At 43.3% G+C, this 27097-nt stretch overlaps 1 protein-coding gene across 6 annotated transcripts in view; it reads right to left on the reverse strand.

Annotated features, from left to right (window-relative positions):
• TNKS1BP1 (tankyrase 1 binding protein 1) overlaps window positions 1–27097 on the reverse strand; it is a 411008-nt gene that overhangs the window by 118664 nt on the left and 265247 nt on the right. For all 6 annotated transcript variants that reach the window (XM_040320876.1, XM_040320873.1, XM_040320875.1 and 3 more), the window contains one exon: window positions 19556–21575. In XM_040320876.1, coding sequence (XP_040176810.1) covers window positions 19556–21575 — 2020 coding nt within the window. The remainder of the gene's footprint in view (window positions 1–19555; window positions 21576–27097) is intronic.

Raw genomic sequence — 27097 nt, forward strand, 5'->3', positions numbered from 1 at the left:
ACCCTGTACTTGGTTCCACCCTACCTTCTACACCTCAGGTGATTTTTAGAGGGGCTTCAGCATTGAGACACAGGTTAGCTCCTAATGTCTTAGAACCACCTCCTGCAAGGATGACGTTCCTTAATTCCTTCACTGGCTTTTATCAGTGCAGGAATTGTTGGGTCTGCTCTCTTAATGGATGCACACATAGACGTACACATAATTTTGTTTCTACGTCTACACTACAAGAATTTAAGATTAAACCTTTTATCACTTGTTCCACTGAAGCGGTCGTTTATTTACTCCAATGTCCTTGCGGGCTTTAATATATTGGTAGAACTAAGAGACCCCTGTCAGTAAGACTAAATTAACATATTACCAATATTCTAGCAGGATTTACCAACCATTCCGTCTCAAAACATTACCTTTTGGCCCATAATAAAAACCCCTCTAAAACTATTTTTTTGGGGATTGATAAATATACACTGTGACGGTATGGGTATGATATCCCCGTCAAACAGTCCCTTCTTCCCATAACGAAAATCACCCAATATTCCACAAGTAGGAGTCCATGGAATCGCCCCCAATAAGCCACACATGAGTCCAGGCTTACTGCTAGAACAAGACACTTTAATGACACAACTCTCAGCTTATATGTGGTTACAACCTGTTAGGAACAATGAAATCTCCGCCCCCCCTCACACAGTGGGGGTTCCCATACAGATTATAGGAGATACGTCGGAGCCGACTATGCAGACACATTTCTTTAGATAATGACATCAGTGGAGGTAATTACTACACTGAAGCAATCAGAATAATTAACATACCACTTATCTAATCATTGTAAACAGTAAGGCCGGTCTCCTTCACACACACAATAAATCAATTTCCATTTGAACTAGGGAGCTGGCTGAAGAAGGGTCATTAACATATCAATCAGCCTGTAACACATGAACCCTTTTTACCTCTAACACACACAATATACCTAAAACAAGCAGGGAGAATTACACTGAAGCATATGCTTCACAATGGCCCCCCTTTTTCTCCCTGCTGCGGCAAACCCGGTTGGACCTTCCCTGGTCCAGTAGGGTTGACGGGTTCAGAGCTTTTAGTCCGAGGTTAACTCCGTTTGGTGTGACTGACCTCCCTTGGCAACTGTTTCAGACTCAGGTATGCCACCGGGTCGTCAGATCACACGCCGTTCAGTCCCCAAGTCTTTGTGCGATCTGCAGAGTCACCAGAAGTCAGTGTGAAGACGGCGAATGGGTCTGTGCGCCGCCATCTAGGTGTCCCGCTATGGGAGGGGGCAGGTTATGGCTCTGAAGTGACAATCACAGGAGATTCATAAAAAGAAAAAGTTATATTTGTTGAAATGCTGTAGCACTGGTGCTCAGAGTCCGGGGGGGGGATCAGTGCCCCATGGGGTCAGCCACCCTCTGCTCCCCTCCGCAGCCGCCGGTTCTCCTCTCTGAGCTTCTCCAGCTCCATCTCCAGTTCATGGAGCCTGGGGGGGTCAGCCTGCTGTGACCTCAGGTGGTTGTTCTCCTCCTCCATGCGGCTTATGCACTCCTCCAGCTCTATGTACTCACGGATCAGATCCTGCTTGCTCATGTCCTGCAGGCTCTCCACGTGGTCCTTCATCATCAGGAACTGGGTGGTGGTGTAAGGGGCCACCGGTGGGCCCTTGGCGAACATCTCGGCCCGCATCTGGGACGCCCGCTGCGACTCCCTCTCCTCCAGTCGCTTCTTCTCCTCCCAGGTCAGCTTGTTATATGGCTTCCAGGACCTCTTCTTCTTGGGGGGTAGCCGGCGGTGCCTCTTTCTGCCCAGCTCCCTCCAGGGCCCCTCCGGCTCATGGTTGTCGCCCATGACCAGCTGACAATGGTGTTCCCTGTTGTCCGTAATAACAGATTGTACCGTGAGGACTTCGTAAAGGGTGTCCAATGGTTCTTCCTGACCCAGCTCCTGGAGATCCCAAGCCGAGTCTACACAATGGGCTGCTGCTGGTGGGCGGTACCCAGGTTGAGACCAATTTGACCTGGTGTTGTCATTCATGGGGCAATTCTGCTTGAAGTGACCCAGCTGTTTGCACCGGAAGCAGCGTTGTTCGTTGTCCTCCTGGCGTGGATAGCGAGGGCTAGATGTCATCGGTCTGTTAGGAGGTTGGTATCTAGCGGCTGGTGGGTGTGAGGGCGCCGTTGGTCGTGGAGGTTGTACCCATGGTGTGACCTGGTTTGTCTTGCGAGTATCCTCATATTCATCCGCCAACTTCGCGGCCTCTGGTAGAGTCATGGGCCTGCGATCTCTCACCCAATCTTTGACATCCGTCTGGATGTGATTGTAAAATTGCTCCAGGAGCATTAGTTGCAAAATGTCCTCTGCGGTGGTGGCCTGGCTGCTGTTAACCCAGTTAGAGGCCGACAGGGATAACTGGCATGCCCATTCCTCGTAAGAGTCTTCCGTGGTTTTGTGTGAGTCCCTGAACTTCTGTCGGTGGGACTCTGGGGTTACTGCATAACGAGCCAGGAGCACTTCTTTAACCCGGGCGTAGCTATGGATATCCTGATCTGGCACGGTCCGGAAAGCATCAGAAGCTTTACCTGACAGTTTGCCTGACAATATTGCAACCCACTCTCTTCTAGCTATTCGGTGCAGGTTACATTGTCGCTCAAAATCTGCCAGGTAGTTATCAATCTCACAGTCCTTTTCATCAAAAGCTTTAAAAGCGCTAAACGGAATCTTCCTTGCGTCTGCTGTGCTGTACTCACTGTTTGGAGAATGTGCGGCTGCTTATTGGACTGCTGCCAGTTTTAACTGTAGTTCTGCGTCTCTTATTTGTTTATCCTTCTGTAGCTCTGTGTTTACTAACAGGTCCATCACTTTCAGCACCACATCCGCCGTTGGGTTCGGACCGAACCATGCTAGCTTCTCTCTCATTAGCTTGTTGGCTGGCGATTCCTCTTCCTGAATCACTGGTGTCTCCATCTCTTGTACTGCTGGCGTTGCTGCAACCAAGTTCTCCTGATCTAGCTCCATTGATTCTGCTATGATGACCCGCTTGGTTTTGCTGCTAGCAATCCTTCCACGAACTTCCAGTAGTTCTTCCAGTGTCTGCTTGGAATCCGGGTGTAAAGGAGAGTAGAAGGGAAAATCCCGCTGCTCCCAACCAATTGTGACGGTATTGGTATGATATCCCCGTCAAACAGTCCCTTCTTCCCATAACGAAAATCACCCAATATTCCACAAGTAGGAGTCCATGGAATCGCCCCCAATAAGCCACACATGAGTCCAGGCTTACTGCTAGAACAAGACACTTTAATGACACAACTCTCAGCTTATATGTGGTTACAACCTGTTAGGAACAATGAAATCTCCACCCCCCCTCACACAGTGGGGGTTCCCATACAGATTATAGGAGACACGTCGGAGCCGACTATGCAGACACATTTCTTTAGATAATGACATCAGTGGAGGTAATTACTACACTGAAGCAATCAGAATAATTAACATACCACTTATCTAATCATTGTAAACAGTAAGGCCGGTCTCCTTCACACACACAATAAATCAATTACCATTTGAACTAGGGAGCTGGCTGAAGAAAGGTCATTAACATATCAATCAGCCTGTAACACATGAACCCTTTTTACCTCTAACACACACACAATATAACTAAAACAAGCAGGGAGAATTACACTGAAGCATATGCTTCACATACACCACACTGGCGAGGTAGCTCTTTGGTGAGAAGCATCTCCAAACTCGAGATGGCCTGGATACATAAAGTAAAATGTTATACCCCTCATGGGTTTAACATTGAAGTCGATGTAAATGCCTTTATAGATAATTCCTAAATTTGTCTTTCCACTTTTTGTGAACTTGAGTTGAGTCAAGGTTGGGCCTCGTTCTATGACGGTACCCATATGGGGTGGGAGTACGTCTATGTGTTGGGGCCTTTTTTCAATAACTTTTTTCAATAACTTTTTCAATATTAATATCCCCTTTTCTATAATTTTTAGTGATTGTGTGATGGCCCAAATACTACTAATTGATTGAGAAACCATGAAGTCTGTTTCTGTTCAAGAAATGACTAATTCAAATAATATAATCATAAAAAATCCCTTTTTTCTATATATTTAAGATATCCCAGTGTATCTTTAATTGATACTTTGGGGTTTTTCCATTTCCTGGTCACAAACATAATATATACCCATTGTGAACACAAGTTTAAAATGTAATATCTGTTCCACTGTCATTTATTATTTTTTATCATGTCCTTTAAAAATATTTTTTGTGTTTACTTTATTTGTAAAGACATGCCTGTATCTGTTAGACAGATTTTAATTTTTTAATTAAATTAAATTTTAATTCTTTTAATTAGTTTTAATCAAGCTGGTTTTCTCCTATTAATCTCAATTAGATGGGAGTTCTTTATTTAAAGAGTTAAATTATCCGCTTATTTGGGTTCTTCTTACATTCAATTTTTTCGTTCCTAATGATCGTCATTTTTGAAACCCGAAAACTTGACTCAGATCGAGGCCATGTTTTTATTATTGTATTAATGTAAACGTGATAAGATGGGGCATCAAAGGCCACTGTAGTTGTTTACATGGAGAATCTTGACCCATAACGAGGCTTGGCTCCTGGTGATTAGTTTAAATATGTGACGCGGCAATATGCCGCCAGGAGACCTTGACTCATAACGAGGCTTGGTCTCGGTGTGATAACATATATACGCGATGCGTCAGTAGGTCGCCCGTTCCCCAGACGACGTCATTATATGACGAAACGTACGTCGGGCAAGGAGACGTTCTGACGTGTGGCGTTACGGTCCATGAGCACGGGCGTTCGTGAGAGCCGGCCGGCTTATTCTTTATGCTTTTAAAGAGAGACATTTCTGTAAGTGCAATTTTTATATTAAATTTGTTACTTTTTACGGTACATCACTATTGTGAGTTTTCATTTACTGTATCCATGGATACCGGGAGGATCTTGACCCTTTGATGTTGGAGGCAGTTCCAGTTTAAAGGCCCTGGCTGGGGTTCAGCCGCAAGCCTTTTATGCTTGCCTTCTGGTAAGCGTGCATTTTTTATGGTGTTTTTTGTTGGTGGTGGTTTTTCAATTTTTGGTTTCACTCCATTTTTGGCTTCACTAATATAAATTCAAGTCAATTAAGAACTTTGGAATCTTTGGACTTTATTGAATAAAGAGAAGGGATCCGCGCTTAGGAATAAATAATATTAAGCTGCTGCCTCCCTGACAGGCCTCAAAGAGACCTGGAAATAGTAAAAAGTTGGATTAGGGGATGGTGGCGCTGCTTATGCTTGTTGTTAAGTGTCCACAAGATGTTCTATGTGTTGTAAAATATTTGTGGGGGAGCTTCAATTACTAGGAGAGACCAATGGGGATGGGTCTCCTAGACCTGCACGTTATTGTATCCAAACGTCCAGGTGCTACCCCCTATTAATGCTTGTAATCAACACTGGTGACCCAATGGTCTGTTGGTTCTTCCAGTGACAATAATGTATATATATCCAGAGGGTAGGAGGGCAGCCGGTAGATTAGATTTCTGATCTAATAATGTCCTATGTACTTTATCTGGTTCAAATAGTTACTTCAAATTATATTGAAAACATTTTCAGGTGATTCCAATGTGTAACCCCAAAATAATAATGTGTGCAATGGGTGCACAAATCCAAGATATTGTAGGACTCCACAATTAATATAATAATAAAAGAAATAAATGGTTAAGTGTCTCCCAGGACACTGAGTGATTGTGCATTGAGTGATATTCCAGGTCTAAACCCTTAATTGACTAAATAAATGAGTGTTATACAAAAATAACAAAAATATTAAATTAGTAGTGCATAGTCCAGGACACTGTGCAGGCCAGAAGGATACCGTGTGCTTAAGGACGTTCGTGTCAATCTGCTCTGGCAAAGAGCGTGTTGAAAAAGTATATGTGTTAAGAAAAAATAAATAAAAAGAAATAGCAGAAATAATTATGACCAACAACCGACGTCGTCAGGTAATGAACCAAACTATGTGCAAAACAACAAATGATTAATATATATATATGTGCCGTCCCTAAGTAGGGTTCTGAGAAAAAATATATATATATATAAAAAATATATATGTGCTAATATGTAGTGAAGATCCAAAATTGATGGAAAAAACAGCATCAATAAACAAATGATCATATAAAAAGTGGAGTAAAACGTCCGGGCTAAACCATATAAAAATAATGAACTGGGAACCCTCACTGGGTAATTGCTACAAGTTCTCTTGGTTAGCCAATCAAAAGTTCAATATGGAAACAATGTATCACTGATGACAGAGTGCATATAGAAGGAAAAACAAAATAGTGACTTCATGTGATTTTCTTCTTGATGAATTTTAGCGTGACTTTTGTGCTCCCCCTGCTGGGTCCCCACTCACCAGATGTTGGCACCCCTAAGGGCAAAAGGCAATGGTGGTGGTACCTCGTTGTTTGTTGTTGCGCTGGTTGTTATTTCTAAAACGCAGGAAATTTCCTTCTCACCTCTCCAGGGGGGGGGGGGGGAAAGAAAATCCAATCAGCTTCCAGGTGTCCAGAGGATAGCAATCAAAAAAGAAAAAAAGGAATCCACATAGTGTGACACTGTGTTTTGCAAGAGAAAAGACCACCGTCTTTATTTAAAAATATATATCTATATATCTCTCTGCTGTTTAAAGGTAGTTTGACAATCCAACCACCAATCCCAAACACTCATGGGATAGATAAAGATATCAGCAGGACATAGTTTAAAAAAACGTATCCAAATAAAAATAAATAAATTTAAAATAAAAAAGTGAAAAAAGGAGCGTTCAAAGAACAAAGTTACAAAAATGAAAATAAAAATAAAAATGGGCCACAAAGGCACAATTAGCCCTGTTATCCACTTATGCTCACGAGCTGGTAAGCGATGCCTGTGTCTCACGATGACCGCCGTACATCAGCAAAGGGCGTTCGTGGCTTTCCGTTCAGGCAGATCGCGGCTCGGAGGATAACGCTACAGTCAGCTGGGAGGGCGTGCGTACGTGTGTGCTTGCGTCTGGGTCACCTGACGCGTTTCGTCGTATGACGTTATCAAAGGCGATTCAAGCAACAGACGTACGCTGTTGATTTTTATACACGGCGTTGGATGTGTCCCGTCTGCAATGAGGATGTTTGATTCTGGCTATACAATTACTTACAGCCCGTAAGCCTCCCATCCATTAACCCTTGGTTAGATCCAATTGTAATGAGGGGATTGACACAGCCGGCACCAAAGATAAAAATTGCTCTCCCTTTTGGGATTTATATTAGTATAGCAAACCACATTATCTTAGCACCTAATGGATTGATACTGCCACAATGTAACAAATATGTATCCTAAGTGGCAAACTTCATTCAAGTGCAAATAAATATATGCATATACACAAAAATTGGTTAAAATAGAGAGATAAATAAACGTGTTGGTAGTGTGTTATCCCTAATCTTAGGGGTTTCAAAAAATGGTGCGGGAATGTTATCCGATTACAGAGCGTGTAGGGGGTAATTACAATTAAATTGTGTAACGAGAGTCAGAGTGAAAAATGATAATGTCCCCAGTTCCATGAATATCTAGTACTGTAAATAATTATATGCCCAGGAGGCATATTAAGTTTGTGGTGTATTCCCTATAGACATAGTGGACTAGCCCTGTGGGGGAAAAAACGTCATTTTCCCACGGGGGGAGTTCCCCCATTCATTATTGTATTAACGTAACTGGGCAATCCACTATGTGGGGGTGATCTGTAAGTTTTCCTACCTACATTGTTTGTACAGTGGGGGAAGTCCCCAATAGGGGCAAAGGGGAAGGTTGCATAAGCCTCCCTAAATAAGTGTAGGAGAGAGTTCATAGTTTAGAAACAAATCAATTAATAAATATTTGAGGAAGAAGAAAGAGGAATACATGCGTATGTAGTGGGAAATAGAAACAGGAGTGTGAAGAAGGCCTGTCACTTCAACCCATTCCTATAACCCACATATATTATGTTCTATAGATGGAGCCTATCATCTGATTCAGATAATTAGGATTATCATATGGGAGAGCTAGTGGGCTACCTCACATGTTTATTGCTCCCCAATAAGGATATTTTAGTTATGGGATGTAGTTGCCCTGTGCCTAGGAATAGGGTGTATCATAGACCAGGGCTCAAATTCTCTCTGGTTAAAAGGAGTTCATTTTTGGTTTTATTCATATACTTATTCTTTATATGTAGTAGCTTTATATGTTTCTTATAGGTTTAATCTAGAGGGAAAAAAATGATGCTATTGAATTTGGATTCATCTATTGGTTCTGTCTGTTTTAGTCAGAGTATGCTCATGGTAGGAAGTTATTAATGATGTTAGTCAAAGAGGAAATGTTTTGTCTGGAATATTAGCTGTAAAGTCCAGATCTCAATGGGGCATCCAGGTATAGGTGTTTTGTTGTTAAAAATTGGAAATGAAACAGTTCAAGTCTATGTCTAAGTTGAGGCCTCTAGGAGCTAGGGATCCCATCTTATGTATCCATCTTGTTTCGTTCTGTGATACTTGTACTTGTTTATTGCCACCTCGCCAGTGGTCCTTAATGATGTCAATCCCAAAGAATGTCATACAAGTCGGGTCTTTGTGGTGTTTCTCTGCGAAGTGTCTCGAGAGGCTGTGTTTAGGGAAGCCTTTTCTTATGTTTCTGATGTGTTCCCGAATTCTTATACGCAGGGCCCTAGTGGTGCGGCCTATGTACTGCAGGTGGCATGGGCACTCTATGACGTAAGTCACGTGCGTGCTATTGCACGTGATTAAATCTTTTATCTGATATTCCTGGTTATACACTGTGGATTTAAAGGTGGTTTTTCTCCGGGGTTGCGGTCTGTTGGTTCTGCAAGGAAGGCAGCATTGGCACCAGTAGAAGCCTTTAAGGTCTGGACATATGTTGATGTTCTGTGGGGGATCCAGTACATTATGCACAAGGTGTGTCCTTAAAGTAGGAGCTCTACGATAGATGAACTTAGGGCGGGGTGGGAGAATGTTAGCTAATGTTCTATCTTCTCTCAGGATGGGCCAATACTTGGAAAACAAACAATCAAGAGGAAATAAGAACATTTGGAAAACAATAAAACAAATTGGAGAGAAGAAGGAAGTTGTCATTAGACCGGCGGATAAGGGGGGGGGCTAGTTATACTTAACAAAATTGATTATGAAGCTGAAATGGAGAATTTGCTAAATGTACCTGATACATATGTAAAGCTAAAGAAGAACCCTGGACCTATATATAAAAAACAACTATCTCGATATGTCCAAAAGGGAGTGAGATTGGGGATTCAAAATGCTAAGGAGGCCAAATATTTAATATCTGAGTCCACAAAGACACCAGTCATATATCAGGTGCCCAAAATCCATAAACGTCTACAGAAACCGCCAGGAAGACCGATCGTGAGCGGTATGAATTCCATTTTCTCGCGACTAGGAGAATACCTGGACCAATTCCTTAAACCATTGGTAACCAAAGGTAGATCACATTTGAAGGATGGGACCCAACTAATGGTAGAACTAGGGAACATAAAGGATACCGATAACTTACTGCTGGCAACAATAGACGTAGACTCGTTATATACAAGCATTAGGCAACAAGATGGACTAAAAGGTGTTGAAAAGGCACTACATGAACTTACTGAAATGAAGCAAGAGCAAGTTACATTCATATTAGAGGGCCTGAAGATGGCTATGGCCAATAACCATTTCTGGTACAAGAAACAGTTTTATGTACAGAAAAAGGGCGTAGCGATGGGGGCTCGCTACGCCCCAAGTGTCACTAATTTATTCATGGACATGTGGGAGGCGGAACATATATATGGGCAGAATATACCTCAGTTACGACACTACAGAAGATATATAGATGATCTTATCATTCTCTGGGATGGGACAGAAGACAGTCTGAAAACTTTCATACAGGAACTCAACAATAACAGATTTGGTATAACCTTTACGGGGAAATGGCACAACCAATCTGTCGATTACCTGGATTTACAGATCTTCAAGCACAATGGGGAACTCTGCACAAGAACATTCTTCAAAAAAACCGACAGAAACGGATACATATCCACCTCCAGCTGCCACCACCCACAGTGGATAGGCAATATCCCTAAAGGACAACTGCTGAGAGTCAGGAGAAATTGCCGACGACTGGAAGATTTTGACATACAAGCAGAAGTACTCATTAAGAGATTTCTTGAAAAGGGTTACAAAGAAGATCTGTTAACCAAACTAAAGAACACCATCAGACTTATGGACAGAGAAACACTGTTGAAGAAAAATAAATCAATAACAGCACCCAATATGGATCTTTCCTTTATCACTGGATTTAATAACCAGTACCAACAAGTGGAGAAGATTTTCAGAAAGTATTGGCCCATCCTGAGAGAAGATAGAACATTAGCTAACATTCTCCCACCCCGCCCTAAGTTCATCTATCGTAGAGCTCCTACTTTAAGGACACACCTTGTGCATAATGTACTGGATCCCCCACAGAACATCAACATATGTCCAGACCTTAAAGGCTTCTACAGGTGCCAACGCTGCCTTCCCAACAGACCGCAACCCCGGAGAAAAACCACCTTTAAATCCACAGTGTATAACCAGGAATATCAGATAAAAGATTTAATCACGTGCAATAGCACGCACGTGACTTACGTCATAGAGTGCCCATGCCACCTGCAGTACATAGGCCGCACCACTAGGGCCCTGCGTATAAGAATTCGGGAACACATCAGAAACATAAGAAAAGGCTTCCCTAAACACAGCCTCTCGAGACACTTCGCAGAGAAACACCACAAAGACCCGACTTGTATGACATTCTTTGGGATTGACATCATTAAGGACCACTGGCGAGGTGGCAATAAACAAGTACAAGTATCACAGAACGAAACAAGATGGATACATAAGATGGGATCCCTAGCTCCTAGAGGCCTCAACTCAGACATAGACTTGAACTGTTTAATTTCCAATTTTTAACAACAAAACACCTATACCTGGATGCCCCATTGAGATCTGGACTTTACAGCTAATATTCCAGATAAAACATTTCCTCTTTGACTAACATCATTAATAACTTCCTACCATGAGCATACTCTGACTAAAACAGACAGAACCAATAGACGAATCCAAATTCAATAGCATCATTTTTTTCCCTCTAGATTAAACCTATAAGAAACATATAAAGCTACTACATATAAAGAATAAGTATATGAATAAAACCAAAAATGAACTCCTTTTAACCATCTAATTCTACTAGAGAGAATTTGAGCCCTGGTCTATGATACACCCTATTCCTAGGCACAAGGCAACTACATCCCATAACTAAAATATCCTTATTGGGGAGCAATAAACATGTGAGGTAGCCCACTAGCTCTCCCATATGATAATCCTAATTATCTGAATCAGATGATAGGCTCCATCTATAGAACATAATATACGTGGGTTATAGGAATGGGTTGAAGTGACAGGCCTTCTTCACACTCCTGTTTCTATTTCCCACTACATACGCATGTATTCCTCTTTCTTCTTCCTCAAATATTTATTAATTGATTTGTTTCTAAACTATTAACTCTCTCCTACACTTATTTAGGGAGGCTTATGCAACCTTCCCCTTTGCCCCTATTGGGGACTTCCCCCACTGTACAAACAATGTAGGTAGGAAAACTTACAGATCACCCCCACATAGTGGATTGCCCAGTTACGTTAATACAATAATGAATGGGGGAACTCCCCCCGTGGGAAAATGACGTTTTTTCCCCCACAGGGCTAGTCCACTATGTCTATAGGGAATACACCACAAACTTAATATGCCTCCTGGGCATATAATTATTTACAGTACTAGATATTCATGGAACTGGGGACATTATCATTTTTCACTCTGACTCTCGTTACACAATTTAATTGTAATTACCCCCTACACGCTCTGTAATCGGATAACATTCCCGCACCATTTTTTGAAACCCCTAAGATTAGGGATAACACACTACCAACACGTTTATTTATCTCTCTATTTTAACCAATTTTTGTGTATATGCATATATTTATTTGCACTTGAATGAAGTTTGCCACTTAGGATACATATTTGTTACATTGTGGCAGTATCAATCCATTAGGTGCTAAGATAATGTGGTTTGCTATACTAATATAAATCCCAAAAGGGAGAGCAATTTTTATCTTTGGTGCCGGCTGTGTCAATCCCCTCATTACAATTGGATCTAACCAAGGGTTAATGGATGGGAGGCTTACGGGCTGTAAGTAATTGTATAGCCAAAATCAAACATCCTCATTGCAGACGGGACACATCCAACGCCGTGTATAAAAATCAACAGCGTACGTCTGTTGCTTGAATCGCCTTTGATAACGTCATATGACGAAACGCGTCAGGTGACCCAGACGCACACACGTACGCATGCCCTCCCAGCTGACTGTAGCGTTATCCTCCGAGCCGCGATCTGCCTGAACGGAAAGCCACGAACGCCCTTTGCTGATGTACGGCGGTCATCGTGAGACACAGGCATCGCTTACCAGCTCGTGAGCATAAGTGGATAACAGGGCTAATTGTACCTTTGTGGCCCATTTTTATTTTTATTTTCATTTTTGTAACTTTGTTCTTTGAACGCTCCTTTTTTCACTTTTTCATTTTAAATTTATTTATTTTTATTTGGATACGTTTTTTTAAACTATGTCCTGCTGATATCTTTATCTATCCCATGAGTGTTTGGGATTGGTGGTTGGATTGTCAAACTACCTTTAAACAGCAGAGAGATATATAGATATATATTTTTAAATAAAGACGGTGGTCTTTTCTCTTGCAAAACACAGTGTCACACTATGTGGATTCCTTTTTTTCTTTTTTGATTGCTATCCTCTGGACACCTGGAAGCTGATTGGATTTTCTCCCCCCCCCCCCCCCCCCCCTGGAGAGGTGAGAAGGAAATTTCCTGCGTTTTAGAAATAACAACCAGCGCAACAACAAACAACGAGGTACCACCACCATTGCCTTTTGCCCTTAGGGGTGCCAACATCTGGTGAGTGGGGACCCAGCAGGGGGAGCACAAAAGTCACGCTAAAATTCATCAAGAAGAAAATCACATGAAGTCACTATTTTGTTTTTCCTTCTATATGCACTCTGTCATCAGTGATACATTGTTTCCATATTGAACTTTTGATTGGTCCCTGAGACCTTGGCTAACCAAGAGAACTTGTAGCAATTACCCAGTGAGGGTTCCCAGTTCATTATTTTTATATGGTTTAGCCCGGACGTTTTACTCCACTTTTTATATGATCATTTGTTTATTGATGCTGTTTTTTCCATCAATTTTGGATCTTCACTACATATTAGCACATATATATTTTTTATATATATATATATTTTTTCTCAGAACCCTACTTAGGGACGGCACATATATATATTAATCATTTGTTGTTTTGCACATAGTTTGGTTCATTACCTGACGACGTCGGTTGTTGGTCATAATTATTTCTGCTATTTCTTTTTATTTATTTTTTCTTAACACATACACTTTTTCAACACGCTCTTTGCCAGAGCAGATTGACACGAAAGTCCTTAAGCACACGGTATCCTTCTGGCCTGCACAGTGTCCTGGACTATGCACTACTAATTTAATATTTTTGTTATTTTTGTATAACACTCATTTATTTAGTCAATTAAGGGTTTAGACCTGGAATATCACTCAATGCACAGTGTCCTGGGAGACACTTAACCATTTATTTCTTTTATTATTATATTAATTGTGGAGTCCTACAATATCTTGGATTTGTGCACCCATTGCACACATTATTATTTTGGGGTTACACATCGGAATCACCTGAAAAATTTTTCAATATAATTTGAAGTAACTATTTGAACCAGATAAAGTACATAGGACATTATTAGATCAGAAATCTGATCTACCGGCTGCCCTCCTACCCTCTGGATATATATACATTATTCTCACTGGAAGAACCAACAGACCATTGGGTCACCAGTGTTGATTACAAGCATTAATAGGGGGTAGCACCTGGACGTTTGAATACAATAACGTGCAGGGCTAGGAGACCCATCCCCATTGGTCTCTCCTAGTAATTGAAGCTCCCCCACAAATATTTTACAACACATAGGACATCTTGTGGACACTTAACAACAAGCATAAGCAGCGCCACCATCCCCTAATCCAACTTTGGACTTTATTGCTTGTTCTAATCAAAACTTAGGACTTTGATTATCAAAATCAAATCTTCACTTAATCATTTAATTAAGCGCAACTACATTCTTTTTCTTTTCACTTGTACTTTTGTGTGTATACCACTTTTTAGTTGCAGCTCACTTGTAATTGTTTGTATTTAGCGCGGTAATACTTTTTTGTCTATAATTTAATAATTAGTTATTATTAGTTAGTTATTATTTCGAATTTTTGGATTTTCCTTTCTTATTTTCGAATTTTTGGATTTTTGAATTAGGAGTTTTAGAATTTCCGAAAGCGAAAACAAACACGTTTTTCTGCAGCGCACATGTCTAATGCCCCTCTGTTAACAGAGGAAGAGGAGATTAAGGGGCAATATGATCAACATGTATAAACAAACAGTGGCGGCTGGTGCTCAAAATTTTAGGGGGGGCGCAAAGGAAAAAAAAATTGCAGTCTCACTGTGCCCAAACGCAGCCACTGTTACATGCCATCAAATGCAGCCACTGTGCCATCAATTCGCACCACTGTGCCATGCTATCAAATGCAGTCACTGTGCCATCAATTCGCACCACTGTGCCATCAATTCGCACCACTGTGCCATGCCATTAAACGCAGTCACTGTGCCATGCATTCGCACCACTGTGCCATCAATTCGCACCACTGTGCCATGCCATTAAACGCAGTCACTGTGCCATCCATTGTCACCACTGTGCCATGCCATTAAACGCAGCCACTGTGCCATACATTGTCACCACTGTGCCATGCCATTAAACGCAGCCACTGTGCCATCCATTGTCACCACTGTGCCATGCCATTAAACGCAGCCACTGTGCCATCCATTGTCACCACTGTGCCATCCATTGTCACCACTGTGCCATACATTGTCACCACTGTGCCATGCCATTAAACGCAGCCACTGTGCCATACATTGTCACCACTGTGCCATGCCATTAAACGCAGCCCCTGTGCCATACATTGTCACCACTGTGCCATGCCATTAAACGCAGCCCCTGTGCCATACATTGTCACCACTGTGCCATGCCATTAAATGCAGCCCCTGTGCCATACATTGTCACCACTGTGCCATCCATTGTCACCACTGTGCCATGCCATTAAACGCAGCCACTGTGCCATCCATTGTCACCACTGTGCCATGCCATTAAACGCAGCCACTGTGCCCTTTAATGGTCGCCGCTGTGCCAATTGTCCCCACTGTGCCCTGTAAATTGTGTTCTTCACCCCCCCGCCCGGCACTTACCTTTACTGGAGTCAGGCATCCACGTCCCACGATGTCTTCTCCCGCACTCGATGACTGACAGGCGTCTCAGCCAATCAGGTTACAGGTAGCCAGAACCGGCCAACGTGATTGGCTGAGACGCCTGTCATCTTATTCAAGGGGCGTACAGTCTGTGCGCTCCGAGAATAAGCTTCCGGGACCCGAGGGCTGTATTGGGAAAGCCTATCAGAGCCGTTGGCTTTGATAGACATTCCCGTACAGCCAACCAGCTGGCGTTATTCAGATGGCCGGACATTGAGCGCCGGCCATCTGAATAGAACAGCGGCAGCGGCGAAAATAACAGATTCGTGCAATGCATGAATCTATGTTATTTCACTCAGTGGCGGTGAGAGCCAGAGGGGGCGGCGCTCCAGCGCCCTCTATGGACGAACCGCCACTGTAAACAAATAACTGGTCGTTTTTCTGAAGGAATGTTGGCTCAAACTTGTCTTACATACACACGGTCACACAAATGTTGGAAATTCCGAACGTCAAGAGTGCGGTGACATACAACACGTACGACAAGCCAAGAAAAATGAAGTTCGATAGGCAGTGCAGTTCTTCTGCTTGATTTCGAGCATGCGTGGATTTTTGTGCGTCTGAATTGGCTACACTTGATCGTAATTTCCGACAAGAACTTTTGTTGGAAAAATTGAGAACCAGCTCTCAAACATTTGTTGCCGGAAATTCCAACAGCAAATGTCCGATGGAGCATACACACGGTCTGATTTTACGACAACAAGCTCACATCGAACATTTTTTGTCGGAAATTCCGACCCTGTGTACGCGGCATTATTCACTTTAAGGTCAACACTTTTACGTCTGGAGTAAAAGAGATTTAACCTCCAAATATGGAAAGGCACAATATGAGCTATGAAAATGTGGAAGAGGCACCCTCAAGAGCTGGTTCTGGCCAGCTCAGTAGATTGTTTTGAAACAGGCCTTAAATCCTTCCTAAATGCACAAAAAAATACTAATAAGGTAAAGTTGATCCAGGGAATATCTCATGGCCTCTTGGGGGATCAGGAAGGATCAAGAACGAGCATTAGATCATACTTTATTTGGTGTTTGTTGCCTTCTTCTGGGTCAACTGTGGGTAAAGGATTGTGGGCCAGATTCACAACCAGCGGCGCAAATTAAGTTACTCAAATCGTATGTCATTTAAGTTACGGCGCCTTAATTTTTTTCGTAAGTGCCGTATCCACAGCGCATTTGCGGCCCAAATTGCGCAAGCGTAACTTAAATCCCGAGGCGTAAGGCAGGGTTATTACAAGTGGAAAGGAAGTGGGCGTGCTCCATTGTAATGAGCCGTGACCCCATGCAAATGAAGGGCCGCCCGTACTGCGCATGCACGCACGAATCAGCACCTCACTGGGCATGTGCAGAACTTGGCTCGGCGCAATCAGTGAGATAGGAAAAAGGCCAAGTGTACTTAGTTTGAGAATCGCCCTGTGTATAAAAAGCCCCAGACAAACACACTTCCCTTGCAAAAGTACATCCCTGTGTTCCCCTTCCTAGAGCAGGTTGCTTCTGCTCTGTCATCTGTTGGTGTGTGTTGGTGAGTTTCGTGTTAGTTAAAAGATTTGGAGGAGTAGTAGAGTGTAGTAGTTGTGTGGTTTTTCTGATTGTATTTACTGTTTGTTTTTTGCTGATTGTTTTTTTTGTGAGTTTTTTTTCTGTTTGTTTTTTGGGAGTTTGTTTTTGAATTTCTATTAGCTGTCTGCTTGTGTGGTTTGATTTTTGTGTTTGTTTGTTGTGTGAGTATTTTTGTTTGTTTGTTGTGTGAGTATTTTTGTTTGATTGTTCTGTGAGTATTTTTGTTTGTTTGTTGTGTGAGTATTTTTGTTTGTTTGTTGTGTTTGTTTTTTCTTGTTGCTGAGTGGTGGGTATTATGGCACCAAAGCGCAGGAAGCTAAATTTTTCGAGCATCGAGAAGCTGATTCTTGCTCGGGGAATCGCCCAATATGGGCGTTATTTACATGGCCCTGAGAGCCGGAACACCCCCCCGGCCAGGAGGAAGGCGATCATCCAAAAAAATCACGGATCAGATCAATGCGGCAGCGGGGGGGGGGGGAGACGAGGACCCCCGCTGGCATACAAAAGAAGATCAACGATCTTAAGAGCCTGGTCCGTGACAAGATGGCCAAGATCAATGCCCATGCCAGGGGCACTGGAGGAGGCGCACCCTGCCCCGTCAGGCTGAGTGAGGAGGAATGGGCAGTGGCCGGTGTTTCCACCCACAGCAGGTGGTGGGCCTGCCTGGCTATCAATCTGATTCTCCTGTGAGGACAGGTAAGTTTTGGGTTTTTCTATCTGGTGATTAGCATGTGTGGGTGGGGGAAGGGAAGATGTGCCACGTGTGTGGATCCTACAACCTGTGAGTGTTTTGTGTCCTCCACAGATGGCCAGGAGGTTGCTGGCCCATCAGGCCAGGAGGTTGCTGGCCCATCAGGCCAGGCTGCTGCACCATCCCCAGGACAAGAGGCTGCTGAGGAGTCCCAAGAAGGGCAGGAGTCCCCAGGGCAGGGGAGTGGCCACACCTCCCCTCATGAGGAGGTTGAGGGGGAGGAGGATGAGGGGGTGGAGGCTGAAGATATGGACATTGCCAGGCAAGTCCTTTTGGCATCTGATTTGTTGACCCTTGAGGCTACCCCTGAGGCTGGCAGCAGTCAGGCCACCATCAGGGGTAGCCCCTCCCACTCCTCCCCAACAGGCCTCAGCCCACAAGGGTCTCTCTCTCCCCTCCTCCCAGGCCACAAGCCTCAGGGGCAGGCATGATGGCGACCCATGAGACCAGGGGGGTGGCCGAGCGTCTGCCGGGCAATCTGCAGAGGGACAATGCCCGGCAGACCCGCAATCTGGCTCAGATCAAAGTGACTCTGAGCCAGATGGAGGCCAGCCTGGGGACAATTAAGGAGTCACTCACTGATGTGGCCACAAACTCCTTGTTAATTTTGCAGGGTACTTTTGATTTTTGATTTTTATTATTTTTTTTGGTATACTGTACTTATGATTTGTTTTATGTGTGTGAATGATGTATGAATGTGGGGGTGGGCATTCCTGATTAAATAAGGGTGTCACTCTCAGTTTTGGTGAAGTAGGGATCCCCAGGACCAGGGAGAAGTGTTTCCAGGTCCATGAATGGTGTATGAATGCACAGTGACATAATTGGAGCCATGGCGGGGCGTTACTGCTCCCAAGTACCATTAGGGGGGTACTTGGATCTAATCCAATTAGATGTGCATGTGATGTGTCTGTGCTAGGGACCACAGTGGTGTGCATTCATGCATTCTCATTGTGCCATAATTAATGTGTGTGTTTACTGTGTAAAGATGCATTCTGCGAGGCGTCTCCTGACTGCTGTTCCCTCAGAAGAGGGGGTACCCTCGGTAACTAAAGTCACTAGTCTAGCTATGCGAATGGATGCCCCTGGCATGTTGGCATACAGATTGTTGTCCTGCAAGTGTGTGTGCTCAGCTCTTCCTTAATGGTGTTGCTTTAGCTGACATATACACGGCAGGTGTAAAATTAGGGCACCTTTTATAAAGTGTAATTTTACACCATGAAACTAACAGAAGCGCACAGGGAGTAATCTACGCCGCACACACTTAATTTTGTGGATTGCCTTATCTCCCTCATTTGCATCTTTGCCTATCAAAACAGCGGCGTGTCTAGCGTATTTTGCGCTCGAAGAAGCGCCGGTGTAATTTTTTTAGGTAGGACGAAAAAAACTGGTTTTCAGGCGTAACTCGTTTTGAGGATCAGGCGCAAAAATACGCGTGGCGCAAATTTCAATTACGCCGTGCATCTCGAGTTAAGTCGGCGCATCTGCTTTGTGAATCTGGCCCTGTGTACATGGAGGTTTTTCGATTTGATTTGTGTGTGTTATTTTCTCTGTGGGTAGAACTGTGTCTTTTTTCAACCAGACTAACTATGTAACAGTTTGGCCACTTTTTGCCACAGGGTGCTTAGTAATCCATAGATCACTATCTCCCTGAAGTGTCCTCCCAAGCTCTAAATTTGGAAGGTAGGTTGGTACTCTTAAGAACATACCTCAAGAAAGTCAAAATTTTCTGCAGGGGGTTCTTCTGCCTGTGTCTCTTCTGGTTCTTCAGCATTTATCTCTTTCACTGCTTCTGACGCATAGTTGACTGTCTGTAATTCACCATGTTCGGCATGTCCATTCAGGATTTGGTAAGTAATTTGACCATCTTGATCTTGTGTCTTTTCTGGCATGGATCCATCTGATTCGACGGTTGTAATAGTTGGTAACTTTTGTCGAGACCTTTCTGATAAGCCATCTACATGCTGAGCCTCTTCTGATTTAGCATGCCATTGCTGTGTCTCTTCTTTATGTATACCTAGCCGTTTCTGTTCTTCTGACAGTGGGTATTTATGGAATTGCTCCCCTGTTTTTTCACTAGCATGCATTTCATCAGTTGAAGTATCACTATATTTTGGTTCTTCCATGTAACTTTCTCTCAGCTGCTGCTCTAAGTATTCACTAGGTCTTAAATCTTTTTCAGAAGACTTAACAAGTACTTCAGATGTTAGTGTTGGAATATTTGTTGTATTTTGCATTTCCTCTAATTGAACAGGCTTGTACTGTTGTTGGTGGGATTCCAAATCAATCAGCCCAGATTGTGAACGCTCTGAATTTGTAGCATCTGACCCTGTTTGAATGTATGCTGGGTCCTCAATGCCTTCATACTGGTTTGCAAGTTCATAACTATGGGCTGGTTCATCATGCTGTTTATATCTGTAATCTGACTCTAGTGATTGATCATGACTGTGAACTATCTCCTCTGACTGTGTATATCTATTAACTGGCTCCTCAGACATTTCATATTTGTGAGTTGATTCCTCTGACTTTTGATATCCCTGAACAGGCTGCTCTGTCTGCTCATACCTGTCAGTTGATTCATCTAACTGTTCATATTTATGAACTGTATCTTCTAATTGTTCATATTTATGTTCTGACTCTTCTGAAGGCTCGTATTTATTATTAAGTGGATCCTTTAAGTGCCCATATTTCTGGACTGCTTCTTCTGCCTCTTCTGGCTCCCCAGATTGATGATTATTGTGGACTACTGTCTTAGGTTGTTGAAGAGCTAATTCTTCTGTTTGCTCATATCTGCCAGCTGGGTTGTCTGACTGTTTATGTTTATGAACAAAGTCTTGTGATAGGTCATCCCTGTGAACTGTCTCTTCTGACTTTTCACATTTATGAGATGGTTCTTCTAATAAATCATGTTTATGGATTGAATGTTCTACTTTTTGAGGTCTGTAACCTAATTCTTCTGTCTCTTCAGATTTGAGACCTGACCCTTGTGACTGTTTATATGTGCTAACTCGCTCTTGTGACTGTTTATCATATGTATATACTGGTTCCTTAGAGAATTCAACTGGCTCCTCCAACTGTTCATACATGACACTTGGCTTGTCTGGCATTTCAAACTTGTAGACTGACTTTTCCAAATGTTGATATATATATTCTGGCACTTCAGACTGTTCATATGTATGGACAGGCACTTCTGATTGCTTGTCATCTAGTTCCACCTTGTGACAATGATTGCACTCCTGCTCCTGTGATTGACTGTGGATGTACTGTAGCTTATTTGACTCATCATATCTGTGCTCTATCTTATCTAAGTGAACCTCACATTCCTTTAGTACTGGTGACTGAGCAGTGGTATACACAAGCCTGTCTGATTGTAAGTTTTCTGGCTTTGTGACTCTATCAGCTGGATCCTGAGATGTAGCTTCAGAATATCTGTACTGTGACTCATCATAGTTAGATTCTGGCCTACTAGATTCATAGTTTTCCGACTGACTCAGCTCTTCATGTGGCTTGCTTGACTGAGTTTCCCTTTCCATATAGCTGTGTAATGACTTATCTGATTCATCAACTGGATGAGAATAAACTTCCCCTGGAACCAGACTGTAATTTTCTAGTATTTGTGATCCCACATACAGGTTTGTTGATGCCTCATTGTCTGCATGTCTAGGCAGCTCTGGTGCAGAGGGTGTCTCAGATTCATGGGTGGATCTGGCATTGTTCCCAAAATTCGATCTAAAAATATAAAAGTTAAACAAATGAAAAATACTTTAAGAACTGTGTCAATTGTATAGAAATCACGATTCTATAGAATGATAATATTGTAACATCACTTGATCTGTTTATATCACTAAATACTAGTACTTGCTACTTCATTCCACACATTAAAAAAAAAACTCTTTTAAATGCAGGTCATGATACTTAGCTGAAAACAAGCCCAGAAGTATTATAGCAAATACCAAGTATGAGCCAAGGTCTAGGTATGTACATATACAACTAAGACATGGAAGATTAATTTAAATACCCCATAAATTGTTATTATTAAATATATGTATAGCACCATATTCCACTGTGGCATGTTACAAACTAAGGGTGGCCATAAACAGCCAATAATAGCAAGCAAAACTTTCAATTTAAACCAGATTTCAGCAGTCTTAAATTGGAGTTCCACCCATATAAAAGTCAGCAGCTACGAAAAGTGTAGCTGCTGACATTTAATAATCGGACACTCACCTGGTCCACGGTCCAGCAATGCTGGCGAACAAATCCACGCTCCTCTCCTCATCGCTAGCATTGTGACTGTGGGCACACTGCGCATGCGCGAGCCGCTGTGATTGGCCGAGCAATCTTCTGGGACCTGTGACGTGTCCTAGAAGATTGCATAGAGGGAGGAGGGAGTGGTGAACTTCCTTCCTGCATCACAGAGCCCGGGGAGGATACCTTCTAAAAAGAGGGTATCCGCCCCCCCCCCCCAAAAAAAATATTACATGCCAAATGTGGCATGTCAAGAGGTCATCTTCACTTAAAGCGGAAGTTCCATTTTTGTGTGGAACTCCGCTTTAATAGCCTGCAACGTTCTACCAGACACAATCACATTAGGCTGACAGGAGCAGTAATTGCTGTGCCTGTGCGCCTTTTCTTCCTGACTCTGTTCCCACTTCTGTGTAGACACCACGCCAGATTAAGCCAGGAATGATGGTTTGCGACAATCACACCAACCTCCTCTCCGCCCTCCGACAGGGACAACTGACCCATGTGCCCTGTTTAGCTCACGTCCTTAACTTGGTGGTGCAGCGATTCTTGGGCAGGCTTACAGGATGTCCTGAAGCAGGCCAGGAAACTCTGTGTGCATTTCCGACGGTCATATAATGCCAGTGCTCGGCTGGCTGACCTCCAAAAGGAATACAACCTGGCCAAGAACCGCCTAATCTGTGACATGCCCACCAGGTGGAACTCTATGTTGGCCATGCTGCAGCGGCTGCACATGCAGAAGAGGGCCATCAATGAGTATCTGTGCCAATATGGCACAAGGACAGGGTCAGGGGAGCTTGTTTTTTTCCCCACGCCAGTGAGCCATGATCAGGGATGCATGCACTGTCCTGTCACCATTTGAGGAGCCTACGAGGATGGTGAGCAGTGACAGTGCATGCATCAATGACACTGTTCCTCTTATCCACCTGTTGGAGAACACGCTGCATGGAATTATGGACAGAGCACTTGAGGCAGAACAGAGGGATGAAGAGGAGGACTTCCTTATCTCTTAAGGCCCCCTTTCACACAGGAACAGGACGAGGAGGATGAGGAGGAGGATTGTGTCAGCATGGAGGTGGAGCCTAGCACTCAGCATCAGCAGCAGTCTTCAAGGGATCAATTACAGTCCCAAGAAACCCATGGAGTTGTACGTGGCTGGGAGGAGGTGGCTGCCGATCATGTCATCCTGAGTGACCCAGAGGACTCTGGACCAAATGCTTCAGCAAACCTACGCTGCATAGCCTCCCTGATCCTGCAAAGCCTGCGGAAGGATCCTTGTATTCATGCTACTAAGGAGAGGGATCATTGTTGGCTGGCAACCCTCCTTGATCTACGTTACAAGGGTAAGGTTTCAGAAGTTATCTTGCCGGCGCAGAGGGAGCAGAGGATGAAACATGTTCGGGAGACCTTGCAGAAAGGTCTGTGCAACGCGTTCCCAGAGACAAAATCGTAGTCCTGGACAACGTGTTGCTGAGGCTTCGGTCAGTCAAAGAAGGAGCGGTAGAGAAGGTGGCCATCTGACCAGTGCGTTCAGACAATTTTTTAGTCCGCAGCCCCAAGGTATGACCGGTTCCAGCAACCATCGCCAGCGTCTGTTTTACATGGTGTGGGAATACCTAGGGGCAAGATCAGACTTGGACACCTTTCTCACCGAAAATACTCTGGCTTACTGGGTCTTGAGGATGGATCACTGGCCAGAGCTTTCACAGTATGCAATTGAGCTACTGGCCTGTCCTGCATCCAGCGTTCTTTCGGAATGCACATTCAGTGCTGCTGGAGGCTTTGTAACCGATCACAGGGTGCGCCTGTCCACCGACTCTGTCGATCGACTGACTTTCATAAAAATGAATCAGTCTTGGATCACCACCAGCTACCAATCACCCGATTCTGATGTTACCAAATAATTGTTTTTGAAATGTCAGATCCCTTCAAGACTGCCTATGCTGATGCTGAGTGACTATCCTGTTATGCTGAGTGACTATCCTCTTCCTCCTCAATGATCATGCTGATAGCTTGTAAGAACATTTTTGGTTCTGGGAACCACCACCAGTGGCTAAGGCACAATTTTTCTGACCCTGTTTAACAGGGGCGTGCAATTACAATTTTTGCTGCAATACTTTGCAGCAGGGCTCATTCCTGCGCTCCAACTAGAGTATCTGTGAGGGGTTGCTGTGTTGTGGAAACAGTGCCTAAGGCCCAACTTTTCTGCCCCTGTTCAACTTGGGCATGTAACTACAATTCTTGATCTAAAATTTCACAGCAGGGCCCATTCCTGCGCCCACTAAGAGTAACTGTGAGGGCTTACAGTGTTGTGGCAACACCCCCACCACCACCACCACCAAAGGTCCATTTTTTCTGCCCTTGTTCAACTTGGGCATGTAATTACAATTCTTGATCTAATATTTCACAGCAGGGCCCATTCCAGCACCCACCAAGAGTAACTGTGAGGACTTAGTGTTGTGGTACCACCACCACCAAAGGCCCTAATGCTTTTTCACCAATCCTTGTTTCACTTGAAACCTCAAATCTTCTAAAAAACATTTGTCATTGGGACAGAAAGTGAGGTAAAATCTTCTGAACAGGTGCACAGACGGCAAATGTTACAGGGGGTGATAAACCTTTCATATGTTTTCCAAAAAGCTTAAAAATAGATTTTTTGGGCTGGAGCTACACTTTAAAAATGTACCAGTTCAAAATTACAAACAGATTCTACTTAACAACAAACCTACAGTCCCTGTCTTGTTTGCACCGCCTGTATACTGCTGTTCAGAGTATATAGGTCCTGGGGGCCCCACACCTTTCCTTTTTTTAATTTGGGTGCGGGGGTTCCCCTTAATATCCATATAAGACCCAAAGGGGCTGGAAATGGCCTGGGGGGGGGGACTAATGCCATTTTTCTCAACGATTTTCATGCATACTGCCGGGACCAGACATTACATTAAAGCTGCGAGCAGTTTTAAATTACTTTTTTTCCTATAGAAATGTCATTTTGTGCAGGGACAGTTCTAAACACAGGAAACACGTGCCACTTCAGAGGCATACTATAGACACCCAGCGGGTACAATATTTAAAGGAATATTTAACTTTTTTTACACTTTGAGCATCATTAATATCACTGCTCCCAAAAAAACTTTAGTTTTTAAAACGTTTTTTGCGTTGATACATGTTTCCTGGGGCAGGACCCGGTCCCCAAACTCTTTTTAGGACAATAACTTGCATATTAGCCTTTAAAATTAGCACTTTTGATTTCGAACGTTCGAGTCCTATAGACTTTAATGGGGTTCTAAAGTTCCCACGAACGTTCGGTCCGTTCGAAGGTTCTGATGCAAACCGAACCGGGGAGTGTTCCGCTCATCCCTAATTACCTGGGAGCCAGAGGTTATAATTAGGGAATAGGGATATGTGAATTGACCTGGATTTGATTCATGGGCTGTTGTCAAACCCATATTAAAATCCATAAATGGCTAACTTTAATCTGAACTCTGTTAAAGCGGGGGTTCACCCTAAAAACAATTTTCTAACATTACATTGAGCTCAGTCTCGACATTTTTTTGCTGTACATACCTCGTATAGCTATTTTCTTAGCCGGCTTCCGGGTATTGAATCCTGCGGGAGTGGGCGTTCCTATGCAGCAGTTAGTGATTAACGTGATGACAAAAACTACCCACCCCGTCGCATAAGGAGCGTCACGAGTTGCCGAAAGAAGCCGAACGTCGAGTCGGCGCTATACGGCGCCTGCGCACTGGCGTTCGGCGCTGGAATAGTTCATTCATTTCTCCTAACTATTTTAGGTTATTTTACTATTAATAGATTTAAAGAATTTTTGGGGGTTTGTCCTATTTGCAATCTGTGATTCATTGTGAATTTTTGCGGCCTTGATTTCCTTTATACACAGTCTGTTATATTTTGTTATATTCTTTGTAACATTTAAATGCTGATAGTTTTCCTTAATTTTTATATTTTTTAAAAAGGCTTAAAGGCTTATTTCTTATTATTTACAGCTTTTTTTTAACTTTGGCCGTGAGCCACATAGGTTTTTTTTTTTAGCCTTTTAATCTTGTTGCCCATGCAAATATATTTTGCAGTGTGTTCACATACAGTCTATTTGAAGAATTCCCATTTCTGTTCTGTGTTCATCGATGCCAATATTCCCTCCCAGTCTAAGTCTTGGAGAGCAGTCCTCATCCTTGGAAATATTGTGCTCTTAAACATCTGCCGACCTTCTCACAAAGAAAAAACTTCAGCAAAGTGGCACGAGTGCGCAAAATCACGTATCCATACGTCTGCCCTTTAAGAGCCGCCAGAGGACGCATGTGTCCTGCACAGCGGGGGACCCTATGAGTGTGGCCGGGGGGCACGATTGCCGCCGCCCACGGGTCATTGTGTTTTTGAGAGCCAGCACAGGGATTTGTGTGTGTAAACACGCAAATCTCTGTGCTGTCAAATGAGAGGAGACAGATTGTGTGTTTCTACAAAGTAGAAACAGCGATCCGTCATCTCTCCTAGTTAGTCCCATCCCCACACAGTTAGAACACAGTGAAGGAACACACAGTTAACCCCTTGATCGCCCCCTAGTGTTAACCCCTTCCCTGCCAGTGACATTTATACAGTAAACAGTGCATTTTTATAGCACTGATCGCTCTACAAGTGACAATGGTCCCAAAAATGTGTCAAAAGTGTCCGATCTGTCCTCCGCATTGTTGCAGTTACAATAAAAATCGCAGATCGCCGACATTACTAATAAAAAAAATCATAATAAAAATGCCATAAATCTATCCCCTATTTTGTAGACACTATGGGCTAGATTCACGTAGACTTACGACGGGCGTATCAGTAGATACGCCGTCGTAAGTCCGAATCCGCGCCGTCGTATCTTTAAGCGTATGCTCAAATTGAGATACGCTTAAATGTTGCTAAGATACGACCAGTCTCCTACGCTGTCGTATCTTAGTTGCATAGTTACGCTGGCCGCTAGGGGCGTGTACGTCTATTTACGCTGAGAATAT

The sequence above is a fragment of the Rana temporaria genome, chromosome 8 (assembly GCF_905171775.1).
Source record: "Rana temporaria chromosome 8, aRanTem1.1, whole genome shotgun sequence".
Classification (NCBI taxonomy): domain Eukaryota; kingdom Metazoa; phylum Chordata; class Amphibia; order Anura; family Ranidae; genus Rana; species Rana temporaria.